At 39.3% G+C, this 25,184-nt stretch overlaps 1 protein-coding gene across 7 annotated transcripts; it reads left to right on the top strand.

The window, feature by feature from the left end:
• The first annotated feature begins 834 nt into the window (after positions 1-834).
• On the top strand, positions 835-25,184 carry atxn2 (ataxin 2). Of its 7 annotated transcripts, none has more exons than XM_081714161.1 (25): positions 835-1,339; positions 3,844-3,877; positions 3,991-4,050; positions 4,391-4,462; positions 4,719-4,869; positions 6,035-6,049; positions 6,918-7,042; positions 7,157-7,248; positions 7,569-7,748; positions 12,953-13,125; positions 13,898-14,113; positions 15,382-15,564; positions 15,776-15,952; positions 16,057-16,164; positions 16,685-16,755; positions 16,852-17,201; positions 18,470-18,536; positions 18,983-19,129; positions 19,858-19,875; positions 21,888-21,954; positions 22,597-22,790; positions 23,032-23,158; positions 23,604-23,992; positions 24,171-24,345; positions 24,492-25,184. In XM_081714161.1, the coding sequence occupies exons 1-25, from the start codon at positions 1,224-1,226 to the stop codon at positions 24,515-24,517; spliced, it is 3,333 nt and encodes a 1,110-aa protein (XP_081570287.1). In that variant the 5' UTR covers positions 835-1,223; the 3' UTR covers positions 24,518-25,184. The 7 variants fall into 7 exon arrangements, with proteins under 7 accessions (XP_081570287.1, XP_081570286.1, XP_081570290.1 ...); XM_081714160.1 differs by having other exon boundaries at positions 21,888-21,960; XM_081714165.1 differs by lacking the exon at positions 835-1,339 and adding an exon at positions 2,418-2,663 and having other exon boundaries at positions 21,888-21,960.

Here is a 25,184-nt window from a genome sequence, read left to right as displayed (position 1 = left end):
TATGGTTTATATATTAACAGCCAGACAAAGTCAGGAATTTAGTATTAAAAATAAATTTGCATTACTGGGTTTTGCAGTCATTGCTAAATGAGACTCCTCACACAACCTCACGTCAGTGTGCAGTTTTTCTTTTGTCCAATGAGACAGGTTTTTAAAATAATTTTAAAACAAGTTGAATCTGGGAATGTTTGCCAATTTTAAATAATTCATGTTAAAATAATTACAGTGTTAATGGAAATTGTGTATATGTATATGTGTGTATATGTGTGTGTGTGTGTGTGTGTGTGTGTGTGTGTATATATATATATAGCGTAATATTTTCAAGGTCATATTTAGAATCAAAAATCTTCCAGAAATACAAATAGCCATGCTGTACACGTGTGAAGCACATTATTAGTTAGTCCAATAAATCAAGTTATTTCAGGAATAAACAGTAAAATGGCAAATTTTACTTAAAGCAAAAATAATTCAGTCACAGACGTAATATTTAAAAGCGTGGCAGTTCAATCTAAACTGCGTAACAGATTTGTCACAAGACAAGCTGAAAGCTGGGCACCAGGTACACTACCTAGACCGGCTCACGTGGATGCCTTAGCACTACGCTCCGCTTCTAAAGTGATCTGTCAACTTCCTGTAAATAGTGCGTTACACTTTGTCCCGTATCTCTCAAAACTTAAAAGACATCCAGATTTTACATATACTGTAATAATGCGCGACTTATTACATAAATTTGCGGTTATATGTTATGATAGTTTTTAATGTCGAGCGATACAGGAGGGAGAAATAAAATATGCAGGCATGTGTTGTGTATATATCCTTCCGCTACTTTTGTGTCTTTTCAGACTGTTTAGGTCTCACAGCAACGAAGAGCTGGTGTGAATTGTTATTAACTGAAACAAAAAAAATAATGATTTTTTATTGTTGATTTTGTGGACAGCTATAATATATGGAAAGTCTGCATAGTGTTTTTCAAATTGATTACGTATTTTTGTTTTATTGTAACAAGTAAGCTATCTAGCTGACTTGCCAAGTAGCAGCAATTGTGGAGTCTTGAATAATCAAAGCTAACAGCACCAGTGCTAGCAAGCTACGGTTAGCTGTCATTTGTTAGCTTTACTATCAGATAGCTAGCTAACGTTTACAGCATTTGTCCTCTGTAGTTCGTGGTGAATATTTTTTAATAATTAGAATACCCTGCTCAAGTTGTCGTTTATGGGATAATCATGTCAATGAAGCAGGCCGGTGGTAATCGCAAACCCGGCGGTAGCAACAGCGGGGCTGCTGCGGCCTCTGGCGCTGGGGGATGCGGAGGAGCTGGTGGACGACAGAGTTTGGGCAGGTAGGTGCACTGTGAAGCGAGTCACACACACGCCTGTTTTCTGACAGCTTAAAATATTTGGACACGGTAGCTGTTTCAGAAGCATAACATGCTCACTATAATGCTAAAATGTGGAAATGATAGATCGTTGCTTAATTTGAATTGGGCCGAATGATGCATTGGAACCGTGAAGTTTTTTGGTTAGGCCAGGTTTAGCGAGATGAGGATTCACAGATTTGTCCACAAAAAATGTACTCATTGTAGCTGGCCAAACCAATGGCCACCATTTTGATAAATAGAAACGATGAAAAAACAAGTTAACCTTATTTTCATATCTAGTAGTGGTGTCACGTAGTTTGCTTTCCTTTAGTTGTGTCCTTTGCCGGCTAGAATGTATGATTTGACCAGTGTTGTAAGCTAGCTAACGCTAGTTAGCTAAGCACAGAATTGTATTTTATCATATAGTCAAACTATACCCGGTGGACAATTATAACTATTATTATAAGCCTTGGAGGACGAATGACAGACTTAAATTGTAAGCTTAAAGAACAGTACAGTAGCTATGCAAAAACAAACGTTTCAGTCAACTGCGAGCCGATGTATTTTCTTGCAAAACTGCGACATATCAGTGGACTGGATATGTGGCTTAGGTTAGCTGTCACAGTTGGGTTAGCTAGCGCTTGCTAGCTGGCTAGCAAAATTAAGCTGTCATTTGTTGTTAAGTAAAGCCGAATATAATTGCATTTTATAGATTTGCAATGACGTTGATAACGTTATTTTTGTTATCTCTCTCTTATTTTCATTTTAAAAGCTACAGCTAGCTAGAGCCTAAATGTTAACTAGGATTGTACACACTGCCAGTAAATAAATCTGGCTTGTATTTTAAGTTGCTAGGGCAACTTAAAATTCAGTTGTATTCAGCTAGTTAGCCAGACAGCTACTTAGTGGTAGCTATTAGATAGCGTTCGCTAGTTAATTGTATGCACTACACTGATATGCTGTTGGCTAGTAAGCCAAATACATGCCTTTGTCATGTGGTATCAGGATATATTTTGTGTTTTCAGTGTTGTAGTCAATTGTATCATCTTGAAGGAAATCAATGTTTTTGGTTTAGCTAGCTAACTGATTTTGTATCGGAAGAATGTGGTGTCACCTGTCAGCTTTAACGTAGTAGGCGTTTCGCCTGCGCGGGACCAGGAGCATCCGGTCACAGAATCATAAGACGTGGGTGCGCACGCGAGCGCGTACAGGAAAAATCTGGACAGGAATGTCAGGCAACTGCTTCAACCTTGACGTTTAGCAGGCACGCACTGTATAAAAATTTGCCCTTCAGAATGACATTTGTGTAAGTAGCTGTTTCGTTGCATATTGTGTGGAAAGGGAAGAAACTGATAACACTGCTATTATACAATCGTAAAGGACGATGCGTCCACAAGCTACTGGGGGTGGGCCTCTACTTGCTAAAAATGAAATCCGCTGCACACAAACGCACGTGTTTGAATGTGGCTACGATAGGGTGTTAAATGCATGCATGGGTTATGATCACTGTCGCGGTTACACAATATAGCCTGTATTTCTCTTGCATTCTGATCGACTGAAAGTGTCCTTACAGGCGTGTGACTGCTCATCTGCAAATGCTTACACAACACATACCAGCAGCTTGTGTGTGACTTGAGTATTTATGTGCGTTTTCCTATGGTGAAACTGTAGAATTAAGTAGTTTTGCAAATTCTGCTTGTCCACAAGTCAGTGTTGTTTCTCAGTTTGGATAATTCCTTCTTTCACATTTAGTTTCCTCATATACTTAGTTTCTAGGTGTATCCAGTTTGAGTTAATTGTCATATTTTTATTTATATCTAACAAGTGTATTTTAAATGTATGAATTTAAATTATTTGAGATTTAATTATAGCTAACAGCTATAATTCTTAGATATGTTTAGAGTGCATGTGTTAATGGTGTCAATATGGGTTATGATTAAAAAAGGTTCAATTTCAATTTGCTACAATGAACAGTTAGTCAAACCTGTAATATTGACTTATGTCTTGATGCCAGAATAAATATGTATAGTATGTGTGTTTGTGTATAGTTACATACTGAAGGTTTGTTTGGATTTTTAGCAGTACTCTGTGCTTTATCAGTTTTAAATGTTTTCCCAAATTTCAATTTGTGTCCCCCTCATTAAAATGGTAATGAGAAGAACATATTCATATTCTACAACTACCATATTTGTATGTAAATGAATGCTGAATGAAGCCACATATCATAGCGGTGATTTTGAGACCAACACGATCTAACATTATTATTCTATACATTCTGTCTCTGTAAAGCACTTTTGCCATCTGTTCTTAAGAAAGTGCTATACAAATAAAGTTTATTATCATTATTAGGTAAGCTTAGTAACCAAGATATCTGAAAACATGTAAATTGACATGTCTCTTTTAAATTTTAATTAAACAATCACTTTGCCATACATATTTTATGATAACAGTGTTTAAGGTCCAGCATTTGCTTTGGTTTTCTGTAGGGGACGCAACAGTGCCAAAGGACCCTCCACTGCAGTAAGTGTCAGATGTTATCTATTACTAGCCATCAATGCATTACAAGATGGGCAGTGAAAACTAAATCTATTTTATTAATCACTACCCTGCTTGATTTGTTCTCTGCCTCTCAGGTGGCCTTTAGTGGCGTTTATGCAAATATGAGGATGGTTCATATCTTGACTTCAGTGGTGGTATGTTCAGAATGGCAGACTTCTATCTCAGTATGTTAATTTGATAGAACGGTGTCTTGGGGTAGTCACAGCTATCTGCTCAGTGCTATTTGACTTACTGAAACATTGACTAGCAGACTATAGCCTACTAATTTTTTTAGGAAGATATGTCATGGTTTTTAGACATTTCTGTAATAGTGTAATTCAAGTATACAACTGTAACTTTAAATTGAGCAGAGTTGAAATGTTTTTCCTGGAGTTTGAAGGTTTTTAATTAAAATAAAGGTAATTCCCTTAACTGCATCATTTTTGTACAAAGAATAGGCACCTCAATTGTTTTTTCTCCTCACCTGTTGGATAGGGAACCAAATGCGAACTCAATGTAAAAAATGGCGTGATCTACGAGGGCGTCTTTAAAACCTACGGTCCAGAGGTACAGAGCAAGTGACTGCTATGCACCAGAGCATACAGCCTTGAAATGTTAACATTAAATGTTAGTTAAGTTTCAGTAAGAATGATTGTGTATTTCCATTATTATTGCTGAAATCTATGAAACCTTGTGGAAGAGAGAGATCAGAATTTCAGATAACATGGGCTAAAGAGAGTTGAAAAGGTGTTATGGAGTTACAATAAAAAAGGGGAGCAAACCATTAGAAGTGATGAGTAATGGTCTGTGTACGTCTCTGCAGTGTGATCTCGTCCTGGACGCCGCCCATAGGAAGAGTCCTGAGCCCAGCATGGGCCCTCGTCGAGAGGATATAGTAGAGAGCATCATCTTTAAGTCTTCAGATGTTGTAGTGGTGCATTTTAAAGATGTGGACCTCAACTATGCTAAAAAAGGTGAAGCCTGTTTTCTTATTCTAGACAATTTTTGTGATTGTGGACAGCTCCTACTGACTGAATATTTCCACTGGCACATGGATATTTCCTAGAGTGCTTCCAATTTCCTAAACCAAATAAGTAATAAATCAAAACTCAGACCACATGAAGCTTTTGATTAAAAGTGCTTTACATTTAGACAAAACAGCAAAATAGCTCGTCAAACTTTCCAATGCACAATATATCAAGTGTAATCAATAACAAACTAATCTTTGAAGTAATTCTCCCAAACGAATACAAAGGCTTGTATACAGTTCTTGGAAAACAATCTGCTCATTGTAAAAGCTTGTTTGCAAAGTCAGCTCCTTGAGTTCTAGATTTCAGGCAATAGGCTAAGCTTTTCAGTAGGCACGTCCAAGCATAAAATAGGCAAACGTTGAGATTAATAGATCTGAAAATGCAAGTGATTTGATAATGTAAGTTATTTAATAAACTGTGATGCTGTCCTACCAGTCAGCACATGGATAAATAGAAATGTATTTTCGTTTAGTTGTTTTCTTTCTTTCTTTGTTTAAAAAAAGAAACTTGAGCACAGTTTTGATCTAATTCTCTTTGTGCTTTTTGAGTCACTTTGATTTGTTACAACATTTATCAGATAATCAGATAATTTGTGATTGAGACACACCCTAATTTCTCAACCTGCCACAGTGGGAAATTTGGGTCATGTAGAGCTGGCAGAAAATGCTTTTTAAGCACTTTACATAATGTCTCTCTTCTACTTGAGGTCTGGTGTAGTGTCATCTGGAGTTTCTGTTTCTGTTAACACCCCCTTCCCTTCATTGGAATTGCAATATGACTTCCATCAGAATAAAAATTGTGCACCAGTCACATTAGTAATCGAATAAAAATTTAATTATTGCCTAATATGTCATGAAATGAGGATCTTGTATTTTAGAAAACTTGCTGTAATACCATGTTACCTCTGAAAATTGGTTAATTAATGGGTTTTAATGATTTTACTGTTTCAAAGCCAATAGTCTTTTTCCAAGATGTCTTTTTCAGTAGTTTGCATTTTACAGTCTTGCTGATGTATGTATTGGTCCTTATGATCTAATTATGTACTTTCTCTATCTGATCCTTTTTTTTTTACTGTCTCTCTCTCTCTCTCTTTTTTCAATGGGTGTAGTCTCTTCCGAACAAGGTAACCTGGCCCATTACCTCATTTGACACCACGCATTTTATATTTAAAATTTTATAAATCAATTAATTGTATTTTATGCCTATATAAACTGTAGCCCTCTATGTAGAACTTGAGTAGCAATGCTGTACTGCAAACTGACAGACTAGTGCCAGTCATGAATTATTTCTATAGTCTAACCTTCAGGTTGTCATTCTAAAATGCACGAACTGCAACTTTTCAAGATCATAGATTGTTGAGGCTTCAAACTCGCAGTCCACAGTTTGAAGAGGGACCAAGTCTGCGAAATGATTTACTGAATTTATTAACGATGTTGGACCTTGGAATAAATTAACCCATTGAATGGCATTCTTTACAGAAAACTGGCCTTACCTAATTGCTTTATGTATTTAAAAATAAAAAATTAGTACAGATGAATACTTTTTAGCACTAGTTGTTCTCATGGCAAGTTCTATTCACACATCTCTAATGAAAATAACATTTAATGTTTTTCGTTTATATGTGGAATTGTAAAGGTATTGCACCAAATAGCTTTTTTGATCAGAGATAGTCTGAGTGATTGTCTGGCCTCACTGAAACTCAGTGAAACTTCTTGTTTAAAAACATAAAGAAGGAGAACTTAATACCACTGCTGTACGCTAATGAGCACATGGTCATGAAACCCTGCCTGCGCTTGAATAGAGTGAACCTGGAATGCAAAGCCACTTTCACATATCTAAGCATAACCACCATTTCCCTCATCATCTTCACTCATGTTAACTTAATAATAAACTTGGTATTCTTGTAGTCATTTCTGTCTATGCCATTACCATGTTTAATTTGTCAGTATATATATTTTTCCCTCTTTTTTCTGTGTGTTGGTGTGGTCCAGATAACTTCACAGACAGTGCGGTAAGTGCCCGTCTAAACGGAGAACACAAAGAGAAGGATCTAGAGCCTTGGGATGGGGGGGATCAGCATGCATCAGGCAGCCTGGAATCTTTGGACACAGACTTGGTAATGCTTTTTGACTGTGCCATGGCAGACAATATTTCAGCTCTTGCAATGAAATAGGACAAAGAAGTTTAATTTTTCTAATTTAATTTTTGGAAGATGTTATTCTGTTTGCAGTCAAATGGCTGGGACCCTGATGACATGTTTAAGTATAATGAGGAAACCTATGGTGTAAAGTCTACTTATGACAGCAGCCTGTCCTCATATACGTGAGTGTCTCTTTCTTGCCCTCTGATGTGACAGTACATTTTTGGTTTGCCTGTATGTGTAAAACCTGATACCAGGAAAGTTTGATGTTTTACAAAAATTAAGAAATTACTGCAGGTGGTAGATTTTTTTTTTTTTTTTTTTTTTTTTTGCCCATATAGACAGAAACCTCATGATGAAACAGTCCTGTCCAGTATACGTTCACATTTCAGACCTATGGCAGTAAAATATCCTATATTGAGGCAGCATGACAACAGATGATGATGGAAGCTGCACTGTACTGTTGAAGGATTTTTTTGTTGTTGTTGTTCTGATATCCCAGGGTACCACTGGAGCGAGACAATTCAGAAGAGTTCCTCAAGCGGGAAGCTCGTGCAGCCCAGCTGGCTGAAGAGATCGAGGCCAGTGCTGCTTATAAGGCCCGTGTGGCCCTGGAGAACGATGAGCGATCAGAGGAGGAAAAGTACACAGCCGTAGTCAGAGAGACGCACACCCTCAGCAGGTGAAGCATCAGACTACATGCCAACACTGCCAGCTTCACACACTTATTGCACTGATAGCTAACTCTAGGTACCCACTGATGAGCTTGATGTCAATGCAAGGAATTCAAAATATTAAGATGGTCAGGTGCTCTCTTGGAATAATGCACAAGTGTTATCATTGAGTGGTATGACGTATCTTCTTTTTTTTCTTTTTTTTTCTAAAGATGGATACACCATTGATGTGCTTAACTACAGATTAATAGCATATATAATGTATTTAAAAAAATCACTGTTAGACAATTTCATGCTGAAGTACTATTAATGTGTGTGTGTGTGTGTATGGGGTATCTATTACTACTTTTGTTGCAGTTAAGACAATTGATCTGCATGGCAGTGATTGTCAGTTTGATCCTGGGGTCTTGCGCTGTACTGATAAATGCCAAAAACACTACTAATGCCAATAAGAGTCCTTGGGCAAGACAACTAGTGCTACAATTCACCTACGTCTGAAACAGGAGCGCAGTTCATATTGTATACGTGGTAGTTTATTACATTGTACAATACTACTGACATTGATATTACTGCAGATAATCCTCATTGTAGCCATTTCTAACTTCTCCCTAAATATCATATAGACAACAATCCTGAATGTCCTACTGTGTTAGCTTATTCCTGCCCAAGAGTAATATCTGTTTCTCAATTACCTTTTTTAACCTGTAGTTCAATCCTTGCCTACATAACCCATTATTCACACTCCTTAAATGTCTGAAAGAACTTTCGCTACCATTCAGCTTCCTACTATTTTCAATGGACATAAAAGGTTTAGACACAGCAATCCCTAGCAAAGATGGTGAATGAGCTTTTAAAGCATTTTGATTTATAAAACCTGAGGAGAACTCTCACACAGATGTTCACAGAACTGCTTCTGTGTTGCCTCCAAGTAGTAGTCACATATAAGATGATTTAATTTGAGCTCTAAATTGGGACCATCTTATGCAAACCTCTTTGGATTTGTTGAGAAACATGTTTTGAGCTATATACTGTGCCTGTACCCACAGTGTTTGAGATACATTGATGGCATTTTTGATACTTCTACATACACATTTGAGGACCTCCAACTGTTTCTTCCTTCTCCCAATTTCACTCAGCTCTGCAATATATATGTAGTATACAGCGCATCATAACATGAAGATAACATGTTTCAGTAAAATCTGAAAATTCTGGTTTAAATACCTCCTCCATTCTAAACCTACACTCATTTGCAACATGACTCTTATTTGTAATACAATTCACATTCCAAGACCTACAAGAACTTACTCAGCTATTGACTTAAATGCATTTGCAGTGGGAATGAAGATTCCCTCCAGAAAAGTATGGAAATGTATGACTAGATTCATAACTTTGAATTTCCTAAGGAAGATTATGCCTTTGCTTGCGTTCAGAGAACATACATTGACCTATAAACAATCTGCTGTCAGGACAACAAGAATTCCTTTGCTTCTCACTTATCCTATAAATAAAATGGTGGCTAATTCTGTGCTTAACGCTTTAAAATCCTACAGAATGATGCAGGGGCTGCATCCATTTATATAGACAAGACAAAAACCTCAAAGACATGCTTGTTAAGAATGAGATAAATGACCAGTTGAATAATAACTGTGGTACCTTTAACCTGTAACTGCTATAGATAAGCTACATATAAGTTTTTATCAACACAACCACTAAAATAAGTAACATGAAAGGATCAATTTTCATCACCCATTCTTCCTCATGCATTATTGGAGGACTTGTCTGTTGTATCTCGTGAAAGAGATTTAGTCAGCTGTACACAGGGCCAAGAGCAAGACTGTTGATCATCTGGAACACTTTTGGAACACCTTGGGACCATCTGAATTAAAGATTTGTAGCATAACATTACTAGCTAGCCCAATGTGATCCAAGACGCATCCGTTAATTTAGCAAGCTAGCCATCATTAACAATTGTAATAGTTTTACCATCATCGTAACTGTCATTATTAACTGTGTGTTCTGCTATTATTTTAATTCAGGTTTAATAAGTAAACATGAAGAAAATGTAGCTGTTTTTTGTGATGAGAATACAGATTGCATATAGCATTGTTTATACAATCACATGCAGACCATAGCATTGGAATTGATCTGTGAATAAAGACTAGACTGGTTTGTCAAACAACAGACCATCTCTGAAGGAAAAAAGATACTGTTAGCAAAGTAATCGGCTACTATTAGCAAATTAATCAGCTAACATACAGCTAAAACACCTTCACAATTACAAAGGAACATTTGCATTACATTTACAAGGATAACTTTAAATGCCACAACAATAACTTGGCTGGCTGTTTTCGGTAGCTAGCTAGATCACCAAAATAACCTGTTTAACGATTAAAAAAAAAAAAAAAAAAAAAAAAAAGCCAACTCTGCATCACTCATGAATCCGTTCAGGTCACAGTGCTGTCGCCAACTGTGAAAAGTCAAGCCAGTATTTATTTTTAGTCTCGGCTTGAATTCTGGCACTTTCCCTTTTAACTTGCTGGCTCTTTTCAGTTCTACAAAAAAAATTTTGTAATTAATTCTTTTCTCTTTTTTTTTTGCTGTGCTTATGGGTGAAGCCAGAGAGAACTACTGGGTTTGCCTTTCCATTGTCTCCATATTCAGCAATATCTCTCTCTCCCTTTCCATTCACTTAACTTTGACTGGTGTAAAGATCGATGTACCTAAAATGGAGATTCAGTGGGTGCCACCCATGGCCAATTTTGCAAAGAAGCATCCAGAAAGCAGCATTTGTAAAACCGTAACGTCATTTGACATTTTAAGAAATGAGCTATAGACATTTTCTACTCATTTTCATTTCTACTTTTGCCCATTGTAACTACTTTTGCCATTGACAAACATCTGTGAATGTGCTGTTTTGAGAGGTCCCAATGCTCTGCTTTGCTAAATGGGCTGTTTCCATGGAATCATACAGCACATTTTTGAGAGTCAGTTAGAATACCTCTGACGCATTAAAACCAACTGCTTATCTGTTGGCTGAACAACAAATGGAAATAAATACATCAACATTCATATATGAACATTGATGCTGTTTACGGAGTAGTGGCAATTTTACTGGATGATTGCTCAGATATTTCACATTATTGTTTTTCTGGGGTTTCATTTACAGTTCTATGTATCTGGTTAGTGTAGGCTTTATGTAACTTTAGCCTGTATCTAGGCTTTTTTGCCTGCATCCATATACTGAAAACATAAGCCCTGCCTCTGAGGACATTATTTTACATTACATTAGCAGATATTTTTTCCTTTTGACTTCCTTGAATTTTAACAATAAACTCTTACACAGTGCAGCTATAACTGATTTACTCCCTTTGGGTTCAGTTTTTCCACAGTTCAACTCTGGGCATATTATTTCCCATGTGGCCTAAAAAAATTTTAACTTGCTCTCATTACCAAAGTGAACTTTTGGACCAGTTCACCTCCACCCTCACAACATGGTCCTCAGCAAAGATTATTATATCCTTTTGATTCCTTCTGCTGATGAGACGCTTGATTACTGCGGAGTAATCGTTTGGTCCAACGGCTCTCCGATGACGAGACACTTTATGACAAGACAGAACCGTGCCTTGTTCACCATTGAATTGCAGAGCAATTCCAGCTGCAGTGTTGAACTGATTCCCCATTGAGAGTTTCTGCATCATCTTGTACTCTTGTGCATTTGTTTTACATGGACTAGCATTTTTTGGATGTTTGAATGAATTGTTGTCATTGTAAAGCTTCAGTATTCTATGAATGACCTACTTCTGTTGCAGTGATTGGAAGGATCATTCCTTCATTTGGGTTTGCTTTTTGCCATCTTGCAAAAATGATTCCTAGTGTTGCCAGATAGGCTCATATTATTTTAAGGACATTATCACAAGGTGCCAGTTATTTCAAATTTCACATTTGTTAGTTTTTTATATTTAGAGAGAGAATATTTTAAATTATGAAATATTCACCTACATCCTTTCTATTTGTTAGAATTATTTTAAGTTCAGATAAGCAGCAACTTTGAAATTTAAGAAAATGTCAGTTCTCTAATTTTGACATCTGCTGTCTTACTAGTGCTGTTTGTTTGATCCACTATGAATTATATCTGGTTAGTTTGTCATTACTTGCTTGTCTGTCTGGATCTGGAGGTCCCAAAGCATCTTGGCTTTGTTGTTCTCCACCATTCTGTGTGGCTCATCCTGCTTAGACTTGAAGATGCCCTGCTGCAGCCTTGCACATGTTCCATACTGCTTGGTTGTGTCTCCCTGTGTTTGCTGTTCCTGCCAGCATATTGAATGCTTGTGCTAAATGCTGGATTGTTGCAAGTGCTTGTTTGCAAAGTCTGCATCTTGGGTTACATCTAATATGATGCACCTCTGCTTAGATAAACCTAGTGCTGCTTCTTGCGCTACAATGTTTAGTGCTGTCTTTTTCAGCCACTGACTTAGATTTCCTTCTGTCAGCCATCTCTGTTGTCTCTATGTGGTACCCATGGTATCCATGTCTCCAATCTGTATGAAGCACTCTTGTATCCTTGGAGACCATTGCTTGGGTGTACTCATGGATGGGTATCCTCATGTGCTTGGTCTGCGCCCTTGGATATTGAACCTTGGATGCAGTGTGAGGTGTTTTCTGGTCTTGTTGACAGTGCAGGTTCTAGTGAAATTTAAAGTGTTCAGTCTCATAAAACTACATACAAAATAGTGGATGTTTTAGTTAAGTTAACCATCTGCATTGGATTATAAAATATAATATCAATATTCAATGCTAAATTTCCAAAGATCCAACTTCTAACAATCTTCACAATTTCACAATCAATTTTACTGATGATGGTATTAATAACAATTCAATTTTGAAGGCTGTAGTTCAGTAGTAGGCTTGGCTTTAACCTGTAACTAAGATAACTCTGGCAGTGGGGTTCAGCCAAAAATACATTTTATTAATCAGGCTCTTTTGTGTGTTACAGATATCAGTATTGCTGAGGTCAGTGTTGTGATGACCATTAACAAATAACCTTTTGGGCAGCCTCAAGGGCAACCATGACAGCCAGCAGTACACAAAGTTATAAAGATCTTACTTTAAGAGATTTAATCATTCATTTGTGTATGAAGTAGTAGTCTCATGGATAAAGCTTCATATGCTTGATTGTACATTCCATCCTTTTCTCTGCTGGCCATTTCAACAGGGAACACAAATACATTCCTCCAAGTCAGAGGAACCGAGAACCAGGACTGTCGTGGGGAACAGGGCGCCAAAACTCTCCCAGACTGGTTCAGTGCAACCCTGGGCCACCTGCCCCCAGAGCTGGACCTCACGATTACAACATACCTGGTGTGGATCAGCGCATTGTCAATGGAGGTAATATTCTTTCAGTTATGGCGACTAATTCACTAAAAACAAGAACTGTTAAATGGTACGATCTTTTCATAAACATAATTACCCAGATAAGTTTTGGTAGAAGTTTGTTTTTTTTAAATACAAACTATTATCTTTTTAGAAGAGGAAGTTTAGCAAAGGCCTTCAGAATTCTACTCCATTTAGATAACTGTTGGAACGCTTTCCTTATATCTCCGCTTACCTCTCCAGCCCTTTACTTGGAGGCTACTGTTCCTTTCTCATTAACCTGTTTGTGTATAGCCTATCCATTTATACATTAATGGTTTGTAATATCCCAGATTTATTCTAGTTAAGTTTAAGCTCAACCTTCTGGATAATTCAAAGACTCTTGTTCATTAAAGGTTTATCTGTTGTTGACAGATTAATCTTTGTACTTGTTGCTTTCACAGTGAACCTCTTTTTCTTCCTGTGCACTCCTGTCTTCAGGTTCACAAATGCCAATCTCTATTCTCAGGTCATCTGTCTTGTGTTTCTTCAGCTGTGCTTCTCTCCTGTCAGATCAAATATTGAGCTCTTGTTCTCTCCTTATCCTTTCTTCATCTGTAGTTGTCTAGCTTCAAGTCCCCTCCTTACATCTTTTAGGCAGATTTTCTTTAAACCCTTGTCTTTTATGTACCTCTCCTGGCTCTCCTTACCTGATCTACCTTGCTCGGTGCATATATCTGTCATTTCTGTATTTTTGTTCCCTTTCTCTCATTTCTTTCTTTTTTTTTAAACCTTCAATCCCTATCAGGTGCCCACCCATGGCCCTCTCGCTGCCCATCTCCTTCCTCTCGCCCTCCCTCCCGCTACCAGTCAGGCCCCACTACCTCCCTCCCACCCCGGGCAGCCACTCCCACCCGGCCTCCCTTCAGACCCCCATCCAGGCCCTTGCGGCCCCCTTCTCACCCCTCCACCCATGGCTCTCCAGCACCCCTCTCTACTGTGCCCAAACACCTGTCCTTGGAAGGTACCAAAAAAAACCTGGAGTGGGCAGCCATTTGTTTGCTTTGGCATGGGATGTGCTCAGTTGCACTTTTTTGTTGAACAAAAAAATAAAATAACACGTGTGTGTGTGTGTGTGTGTGTGTGTGTGTGTGTGTGTGTGTGTGTGTGTGTTTGTGTGTCTGTAGTTAACATCTCATTGTAACAATTCTTTTATTCTCCACTATATTCTTTCTTGCTTTGTTTTTTCACTGTTCACAATTAAAGCAAAATTGGTATCTTTCATTCACTCTGGGTTTGCTTCAGTATCTCAGACATTCGTGTTAATCTTTTAAATGGGGAGATCTTTGTTTTTAAAAAAATCTTAATCTCACTTTCACTTGATTTTCCTTCATGGCTTCAGTGTAGAAATCATCTTATAGTGAGTGATTTCCCTGGCTATCAATGCATCCTGATGAGTTACAGGCCAGTGAAGTTAAAAAAAGGGTACAGGATTAAATGGCTGAAACTGTCAAGACTGGCACTGATGCAGATATATTAGCAGTTATAGCAACATAGCAAGGCATAACTGTATGTAAAAAGCAGCAGTCAGTATTTTGAAGACATTTTGGATGCATATATATCTGGTCTTTTTGTGAAAGGCTTCAGTAAGTTCTGGGTGTGCCATCCTGCTTACTTTATGCTCAATTAATCAGTGCCAGTCTGGTGCAGAAAAAAACTGGAAGCTTGTCAAGTTCAGGATATCTTTTTTTTGCTCTGGCCAGGGAAATCTCCCAAGTCCAGTGCTCAATCTTGGTGATTTTCTTTGATTGTACATGATTAAAAAAAGAACCATATTCATTTAGTGTAAGGATTTGTGAACCATTTAGATTAAGTTTAAAAATTTGAATGAATGTTTGAATACAGTTTTAGTACAAGTTATTTGTCAGTTACTGATGATACTGACTCGATATTTCTTCATGCCTACATTTTATGTATCTCTGGAATAGTTGCCGTGGTTCACTCTGGTTCCTGGCCTCTTATCTCCACTCGTAAACTCAGTATATCAGTACATTTTGGGGGTATGATGGTTTTGAGGCTAGAATCAGGTTAATTCTATATAACCTCATGTTCTTGCATATAAAATAATTTTTAAAAAAATATTTTGACTGTATACCTGCACTCAGAAGAGCTACACTTGCATGATACAATTGATGCAACATGTCTGCAAAGAGCTTTTGTGTATAAGCAAAGATTTTCTTAATAGCAGCAAGTATTAACAGAAATAATGACGCTTCACCCTTTTCCCTTCAGGTCCACCAAGAATGTCTCCAAAGTCACAGCGCACTCCCAGGACGCACAGAGTGGCCTCCTGCCGAGGTGGGGGAGCTTCTGGGGCAGACTTCATGTCCCAGGGTGCATCTGTGGAGGTTTCTACTCCTGTTCCTGCCCGTAGCAGCCCCTCTGGGGGCACTTGGTCCTCGGTGGTCAGTGGAGGTGAGCTTTGTAAGATTGCCACTTAATCAAGTTTTTTTTTTTATCACTAAGCTGATAGTTGAGAGGTGGCAAATGTATTGTAATTAGTTAAGATGGATACACTAGATGAGATGGCTAACTACGGTTACAGTAATGGTTATATTCTGTCCACTTGTTGGTGATTTCAAGCTTATAGGATGAGAAATGGATTTTTACTGTCTGTCTTCTCTAGCACACAGACCACGTTCTCCTCGGCAGAACAGTATGGGAGGGACTGCTTCTGGCCCCTCCTTGTCTTCCCCTCAGGCTGGCTCAGTAACCGCTGACTCTGTGAACATGTCTACGACAGTGACATCACCAACTACAGCCAGCCCTGCACCTATTGTGGCTGCAATACCATTAGTGGAAGGTGAGGGCTTCGGTTAATTATGTTTTGGTTTTAGGGGAAGTAAAAATAGGTGCCTCCAGGTTACCTGAAGCCCTTCTCTCTCTTTCTGTTTTATGAAAATATAGCAAAAGAGTCCAGAATACAAGAGACAAGGCAGAATTCTCCTTCCTCCAACAAAGAAAATATGAAGCCTATGGAATCGTCCCCGAGCATTAATAGGCCAGTTAGTAAAGGTGTGTTCTCAACTTAAGGTGTTCTTTATTTACTCTAGTTAATCAGGGTATACAACCTCCCTGAAACTCCTGAGCTTTTACTTGGTTTCATTAAGGTTCAGTCTGCTGCTGTTGGATGAGTGGTTCGTGTCTATGATTTTTTTTTTTTTTTTTTTTTGGTTTTATTTTGGTTTTATTTTTTTGTCTGACTACCCAGGTAGTCAACAACAAGACAGCTCAATACAACTTTATACAATATTGTAACTATTTTGTGTGGCTCAGTTGCTTAGTAAGAGTTTTGCTCAGTGTGAGAAATGGGAATATATACACTTGGGAATATGGGAATTTATACACTTTTCTGGAAGTAAAAAATGTAAAAAATGCTTAACTGCATTTAATGATAAATGTATTTATTAAGTGGTTAAATAAAGAGAAAATTGTTGTTAGGACTTAATAAATGAAATTGTCACATTAGGGCTATACGACTAATATTGAATGGATGAATTGTTGCCTGTTGATCTTTTTGAATTCATCTTTGTAGGACTGCCGAGCATCGCTCCGGACCACAGAAAACAGATAGATAATTTAAAAAAATTTAGTGTAGATTTTAGGGTAAGTTCATTATTTACATATTTATCAGTTATTGTGTTCTTTGCAGATTATCTAAGAACTATTCTTATTTAAACTGTACGTCTCCTACCTTTCCAGCTGCAGCCCAGCTCAAATCCAGATCCAGTTTTTGAGACTACGGTGACCAAGCCCCCCCGGGACTCTGGAGAGAAACCAAAGGAGCAACCCAAGGACAAAAACACAGACTTAACAGGTCCCAAAGTTTGTTCAGAATCTCCCAGCAGTGACGAGCCAGTCACAGCTGTGGCTGCTGCTCCTGCAGGGAGCAAACCTAACACCCCATCTCCGTCCCCCTCTGCGTCGGCTCTGAGTGCCCAGCCTGAGCAGAAACGCGGGCCGGACGTGACGTCCCAGGGTGTCCAGACGTCCTTGCCTGCTGCAAAATCGGACAAGGATGACAAAGAGGAAAAGAAAGACCCTGTACCAGAGTGAGTAAGGTTCTAGGTTTTTGAGTATCTGCTAATGAGGGTAAGGTTGAAAAGGGATCAGAGTCAGGACAAGGTCACTCTGATGGGAAGACATACTGCAAACTTGAGTTGCCAGTAGCTTGTTAAGCCGATGCGCCATTTCTGCAGTGTGCGTGGCAGTACTAGCTGCCTTTGGTCAGGGGTCCATGATTTTGACGTTGGCCATTATGTCACTGGTCAGAATGATGGCATGGGCACCTCACATGTGTCGATGTGGTTGGTGTCTGCTCTCTAGCAAGTGTAGTTTGATATTGTTTGTTGTTGTACTTATCTTTGGCTGAGTCTGAGCTTATGTGTTTTCACTTCTAGGCATCATCAGTACTGATTCCTCCATTTCAACAGTATTATAGTTCAATGGTGTTTTGAACTGTAACCTACTGTACTGGTTAGGCTACATCCTATGAGTAAATGACAAAGCACTTTTGTAAGTCGCTCTGGATAAGAGCGTCTGCCAAATGCTGTACACGTAAAATGTAAATGAGGTGAGTTGGTGAAGTGAGATGGGTGGGTGGGAGAGTGAGTGAGTGTGCGCATGCGTGCATATGTACAGAATTAGGACTTTATCTACTGTAAGCAGAAGAAATCCAAACAGCTTTGGGTCTAAAAACATAATAGCTATCAAGTGTTTAGTTGGACCCCCTTTGTTACCTCTGGCACTGTTTTGTATTTTTATTTCTGCTTGCTGTTTAGTGACAAATCTTTAGAGAAGTAGGTCTGCTATCATACAACAGGACCACTGATGCAGGTGGATGAAGGCTAGCACACTGAACCAACAGTTCATGTGAAGCCCTGTAGGTCATGTAGGTCATGCGGTACTCCTGGGTACCTCCCATATACTCACAGAAAATGACTTATACCATAGTTCTCCCATACCAAATAGTTTAGCATGTCCCACTGTGGAGAAAGCTGGAAGGCTGTGTCAGTGAGAGAATGTCATTGATCTTGGTCACACATGACAATGCTGGTTTGTAAACATTACTTATATCCCCATATACATACATTTCTACCTCAATGCTGGTTTGTAAACATTCACAGATTAGGATCTCTAGTTTGCCAGTGCAACTTTTCTCAGTTCACCATTCCAAATAAGGTCTTTGTCTTCACTCAGATGCAGAAAATTGTGACAAATTATAATTTATAGATCATAATTAATTTTGTGGCTTGTGAAGCTAGTTAATGAATCCCTGATATATTTACGTGGATGGCTTTTGTTTCCTGTTTTTACCCAGGAGTATTAAAAAATCAACCCTCAATCCTAATGCCAAGGAGTTCAACCCCAGGGCTTTTTGTACCCCTGTGAGTATACAAATGATATAAAATAATGAAAACCTCTCATGCTTTCAGATTATGGCTACACAAATAATTGAATATTAATCATTGTAGTTTTGGTCTTTGCAGTTAACTAATCACAATATTTTTACTTTATAGTTTCATAGCATGCCAAAGGCCAAACTGCATGTAATGGAGTGTTCTGTGATTTGCACAGACCTGTAATGAAATATTACCCTTCAATGTTCTATGGGCAAACCTGCCTATCACAGGCCTTAAGAATGATTACTATGAGACATCTAACTACTTAAGTGTTGTATTTTAATAAATAGCATAAAATAGCGTTTTGCTTTTTTATAATTTAATACAGACAGGTATTCAGAACAAATTCATGTTGTACATCCTGAACCTTAATCTCAGTCATTTCTGAGTCCCTTTTTAAGCAACGTCCTATTGCTCTGGCTTTCAATCAGCCCAAGCCGGCTACGACTCCTACGCTGCCACGTCCGCAGGGTCAGCCCAGCCCATCCATCGTGGTGCAGCAGCCCCCAGCCATGTACGGCCAGACGATGTGCTTCCCACAGATGTACCCACTGACCCCAGTTAGTCCTGGAGTGCAGGTGAGTGTGTCCCATAATTCTACCTTTAGAAACTCATGTAAAACTATACAGCATTATGTGCTTTTGTGTTCTGTCTCTCCCCCCCCCCTTTTTGTGCTTTTACTCTTGGTTAACGCTGTCATTAACGGTCAGTGATGCTGTCTTGTTTCTCGAAGCCTAATAATTAATCTTTTTGTTTCCTCGATGCCTACCACACCTCGTTTTTCATTTGTTCCTTAATCTCAGTAGCACTGACTGCAACACTACCATTTTTTCTCAGTCGTTTGCAATGATCCAGTTGTGAACATTGTTGTTGAATCTTTTATGTGTCTTTCATGTCACCTAAACACCTGTTTTGTTATTGTAGCAATTCTGTTGCACATATGCAGCATTAGGGTGCTTTTGTCCTTGTTATTAGAAAACTACTTGGTTTAACTATTTGAGAATTACTTGAGTATGTTGATCTGGGTGACATTTCTGTCTCAGTACTGGTGTTGGAATGAAGAATATTGAAGCCATTTTATTGCTGCATTGATGATGTGCAACAGTCCATGGGGTTGAATGCTTTTTCTCTGAAGAACATGTTTGTAGAGACATTCATTGTGTTTTTATTTGAGGGTTTCTGTCAGATTGCCCTAAGGCAAGCCTTGTGATACAAGAGTAGTTTCAAATGGTTTGGACAATCTGGCATATAATAATCAAACTAAAGACTGGTTCTTTTTTCTTTTCCTTCCTTCTCTCTCCATTAGAAAAGCATTATCTGGAAGGTTTGTGCAATTCTAAACTTTTCTTCTTTTTTTTTGTTCCTGTCGATCATGTATGAGATGTTTGCCTTCTTAAGTATCCAGCAAATATTGGTTTGCCTATTTCTTATTGTAGTTTAATTACCTTCTTGTTGTTTTCCTTTCCACATATTTCCATATATTGATATGTGACTAATAAGTAACCAATATTTGTATAGATTGTTTTTATTAATGTCTAGGTCATCATCAAATACGCTATATTGCCAAAAGTATTCGCTCGTCTGCCTTCGCATGCATATGAAATTGAGTGACATCCCAGTCTTGATCTATAGGATTTAATATGATGTCGGCCCACCCTTTGCAGCTATAACAGTTTCAACTCTTCTGGGAAGGCTTTCCACAAGGTTTAGGAGTGTGTTTATGGGGAATTGTTGGGAACCATTCTTCCAGAAACACATTTGTGAGGTCAGACACTGATGTTGGATGAGAGGGCCTGGTTAATTCATCCCAGAGGTGTTCTATCGGGTTGAGGTCAGGACTCTATGCAGGCCAGTCAAGTTCTTATACACCAAACTCGATCAGCCATGCCTTTATGGACCTTGCTTTGTGCACTGGTGAGGGGTCATGTTGGAACAGGAAGGGGCCATCCCCAAACTGTTCCCATAAAGTTGAGAGCATGAAATTGTCCAAAATCTCTTGGTATGCTGAAGCATAAACAGTTCCTTTCACTGGAACTAAGGGGCCAAGCCCAACTCCCTAAAAACAACCCCACACCATAATCCCCCCCCCTCCACCAAACTTTACACTTGCCATAGTGCAGTCAGACAAGTACCATTCTCCTGGCAACCTCCAAACCCAGACTCGTCCATCAGATTGCCAGACAGAGAAGCATGATTCGTCACTCCAGAAAATACGTCTCCACTGCTGTAGAGTCCAATGGCAGCATGCTTTACACCACTGCATCTGACACTGTGCATTGCACTTTGTGATGTAAGGCTTGAATGCAGCTGCTTGGCCATGGAAACCCATTCCATGAAGCTCTTGAGCTTCACACTGTTCTTGAGCTAATCTGAAGGCCACATGAAGTTTGGGGGTCTGTAGCGATTGGCTCTGCAGAAGGTTGGCAACCTCTGTGCACTATGTGCCTCAGCATCCACTGATTCTGCTCGTCATTTTATGTGGCCTGCCACTTTGTGGCTGAGTTGATGTCATTCCCAATTGCTTCCACTTTGTTATAATACCACTGACAGTTGAAATGAATATTTAGTAGTGAGAAAATTTCATGATTGGACTTGTTGCACAGGTGGCATCCTATCATGGTACCACGCTGGAATTCACTGAGCTCCTGAGAGTGACCCATTCTTTCACAAATGTTTGTAGAAGGAGTCTGCATGCCTAGGTGCTTTGAAGTGATTGGAGCACCTGAATTCAGTGATTTGGATGGGTGAGCGAATACTTTTGGTTATATAGTGTATTTTATTTATAAATGGGCACTTCCTTTTCTTTTTCAGTTATAAATAAGACTGCTGTTTTCAGATTTATCTAATTTTTCTGTCCATTCATCCGTTCATCCATTTATATGATTCCATTTAAGTTTCCTAATTGTATCTTAATATGCATGATTAATCATTACATGAGAAAGGGAAAAGTATATGACCATCTCATGTTTTGCATAGCTTTAAGTATATGTTCAATCTGGCCCCACAGCAGCAAATTCTACATTTTAAAAGACCATAGCAGGCTGTTTTTGAGATCTCAGAGGCATTTAACCACCAGGATAACCCACTTTGTGAGATGTTTATAATGTGCTTTGAGACCAGGTTCACTGCCCAGTGGACTCCAAAAAGCAGTGCCATCTTAAAACCAAACTGCGTTTGGTTCTGACTGTACTTCCCTCGGCTTTGAAAGAGTTGCAGTTGATGAGCTTGAGATGGATAATGAATTTAGTCCATCAGTCATGTAGGTACTGTGTTAAGGGTGTGAGGTGGGCCATTTCAGCCGTGTTCCTCATCCAACTTGTGTTCCTCAACCTTCAGACTCCTGCTGTGTACCATGTTCCAGTTCCTCATATGACCGTGAGCCAGTCCAAGCCCTACAGACCAGGTAAAGGTGAGAATGCTGCAGATGTTTTTAAGCATGGTCCCTTCTAGAGGTGTGTGTGGATGGGTGTAGGTGTGTGGGTGTGGGTGTGTGTGGGTGTGTAAGTGATTGATTTAATGTGTGTTTTGTTCATATAACATAAGATAAATCATCATTAATCCCTGATGTTTTCCAGATGGTAGTATGTGAAATATAAAGTTGCAGTTTGTATGCACACAAAAGAAATGAAATGAACAGAAAATAAATTCCATAAATATTCTATGAATATGGAATAAATAACATATGAGGTGCTTTTCAATAATAAAGATTTGCATTTTATAATTTGCTGAAGCTGGAGATCATTAGAGGAATGTATCTGTAAACTACAGTCAATAAAGTGACTAATTTCAGTTGAAAATTCAAGAATAAAAAAATTTTGAAGTCTGATTATTTTTCATTTTTACAGCATTTGGCAGTCACTCGAAGACATTTTCCCAGTGAACATTTACAGTTAAACATTTTTTAAGCATTATATTTAAGCAGCATGTGTAGGCTCCTTGGTGCTGCTCACACCTTGCTTCACCAGTTAAGATGCATGGTAGCACTAAATTGACAATGAAACTGTTAATAAACAACAGCTCAGTTTATTTCAATTCTCTCTTCCAGTGCCCAACATGCCACAGCAAAGACCTGACCAACATCATCCGCCAGGTACGTCTACCATGATGCACCCAGCCACGGCTGCAGGTCCTCCCATTGTGGCGCCAAGCCCAGCCTACTCCACTCAGTACTTCACCTGTAGCCCCCAGCAGTTTGCCAGCCAACCCCTGGTCCAACAGATGCCCCACTACCAGTCACAGGTACGGACGCAGTAAATTGTATCCTAGAACATGGATGTGCACTCTTGTCTAAACATATAAGTCTTACTAAATCTGACAAACACATCTGGCAGATGTACATTTATTTACAAACTTAAGTAATTAATTGACTTTAATTGGTCTCCGAATGCTAATGTATGCGTCAAATTCATAGCGTGATAGAGATGATCATTTGGTAAAAGTTCTTTGATGAAGGTGTGTATGACACTGTGCTTCTTTCTAGGCCCAGCATGTGTTCAGTCCAGTGTTGCAGGGCAGTGCAAGGATGATCACCCCACCCACCCACGGCCAGCCCAGTCTGGTCTCCTCCTCCACCACTCAGTATGGTGAACAGACGCACACTATGTATGGTAAGAGCCCTACCCTGTCCCACAGCAACATTATGACCAGTCACACCTCCATCCTCACTCAGACTTTCCGTCAGAAGTTAGCTGCTTATGTTGAAAGCACCACTCCTAGTTTTTGTTTCAGATTAAAAACAGTTCTACCAAATCTCTTTCATGTCTTCCTATTCACAAATATTTACAAATACATAAAACATGTAAATAATAGTATGGATATATGTGGATCATTCAGAGCAGCTACTTAGAATGATTGTAAGATGGTGAAAAAGATCACATCTAATATCACACCACAGCACCTAATAATCTAATAATTTTTTAGGGCTGTTAGTCACAGGCCCAGAATCGTCTTAACTCCCCAACCCCTCCTCCCTCACCACAGCACTCCTGCTGATGCACAATACTCCATACACTTAACACTCACAGTATCTCTCTTCTCTTTTTGCTGTTTCAGTTTCTGCCCCCATCCCTCAGCAGTACCCCCACCCCAGTGCCACTCTACACCCTCACCCCCAGCACCCTCAGCCCTCGGCCACTCCCACTGGCCAAGCTCAGCAGGGTGCTCAGCATGGGGGCAGCCATGCCGCTCCCAGCCCTGTTCAGCACCCTCAGCACCAGGTAGCCGCGGCAGCGGCTGCCGCTGCAGCTCAGGCCCTCCACCTGGGGAACCCACCACAGCAGCAGATGTACACCGCCCTGGCCCCCACCCCGCCCTCCATGACTCCTGGGCCCAACCCCCAGTCCCCACAGGCCAGCTTTCCCTCGGCCCAGCAGGCCGTTTATATCCACGCCCCGCAGGTGCAACATGGATATAACCCTAACCATATGGCTCATGTGCAACAGGTAAGCCGCATGGCTTCCTGCCATGCCACCTTAACACTGTACAAATATACTGGCCTGTACTGCACTGCAGAAAATAATAAAGCTATCATTTATTGCTGCAGCAAAATGACTGTGCCCTGTATGCATACATTTCTACCTCTTTTTAATTCCTTTCATTTCTCTGTCTACTACCTTGAAGGCACACATGCAGTCAGGAATGGTGCCGGCCCATCATGGCACTCCCTCCCACCCTCCTGTAATGCTGATGGCCACACAGCCCACTGCAGGCCCCCAGCCCCCCTTACCCCAAGGCACCCTCAATCCTATCCCTGTCTCTTCAACCACACACTTCTCCTACATGACACATCCACAAGGTAAGGCTTCAATGTTCTCTCCTGATGCAGTTAGCTGTACAGAACTAAACACATTAAAACCATATTCAAGGCAGACTTTGTTTGATAATACTATCACATTTACAAAAAATTGTTCCTTTGCATTAGTGCTCTTTGTCCTTTTTCAGTACCACCTCATCAGCAGCAGCTGTAGAGGAGTTTTGGCCAGTTACAACTGACGTCAATGACACCCGCTCCTTTTCAACCCTCCTGGCCCCGCCCATGACCTATTCACCACCTGATCCTTGTATTTCTCCTTCTCTAAATATCTAATGAAAGGGCCACTAAATCTAAAGTCATGCTGCGGTTCTGCTACTCTCTACCAGTAATGCTAACAAGCAAAATTGCAGTGAACAGATTTTTGTTTTGTTTTTTTAATGAGTTTTAACAAGAGCAGGACTGTTTTCATGTAACAACGCTAGATGCTATGAGTGAAAAATGGAATGTCAAGAAACTGGAACCTGCATTTTGTCTGCACCTTTCAAGTTAATGAAAATTCTTCCATTGTGTATTGACAGTATTAACATTACTGTTAAATGCTGCTGCTACTGCTCTGTGCAAGAACAATGTGGGGGAAGGAAAGCAAACGGGGCAGGAAAAATATTCTAACCAAACTAAAAAAAAACAAAAAAAAACAAACTTCCAGTGATGAAACATTTGGCAAAAAAATAATAATAATTATTTATTAATCTAATCTGACGATGAGCCCTATTATACTTGACCGTTATAAAACTGTTAAGTTAAAAGAACTTTTACTTTGTAGATAATATAAATGAATAAAAAAAAATTAAAAACATTAAAAAAGTTTTAAAAACTGTCAA

Source organism: Electrophorus electricus, chromosome 5 (assembly GCF_041902795.1).
Source record: "Electrophorus electricus isolate QZ-2024a chromosome 5, ASM4190279v1, whole genome shotgun sequence".
NCBI lineage: Eukaryota > Metazoa > Chordata > Actinopteri > Gymnotiformes > Gymnotidae > Electrophorus > Electrophorus electricus.
The sequence above is the reverse complement of the archived record's forward strand: the minus strand, read 5'-3'. Positions and strand labels throughout refer to the sequence as shown.

Bases quoted from the DNA above. Each gene is read 5' to 3' on its own strand.
- atxn2 (XM_081714160.1), top strand. From the start codon at position 1,224: ATGTCAATGAAGCAGGCCGGTGGTAATCGCAAACCCGGCGGTAGCAAC. The intron at 7,043-7,156 runs GTAATGCTTTTT...TTCTGTTTGCAG, and splicing joins AATCTTTGGACACAGACTTG to TCAAATGGCTGGGACCCTGA. The intron at 16,756-16,851 runs GTAAGTTCATTA...CTACCTTTCCAG, and splicing joins AATTTAGTGTAGATTTTAGG to CTGCAGCCCAGCTCAAATCC.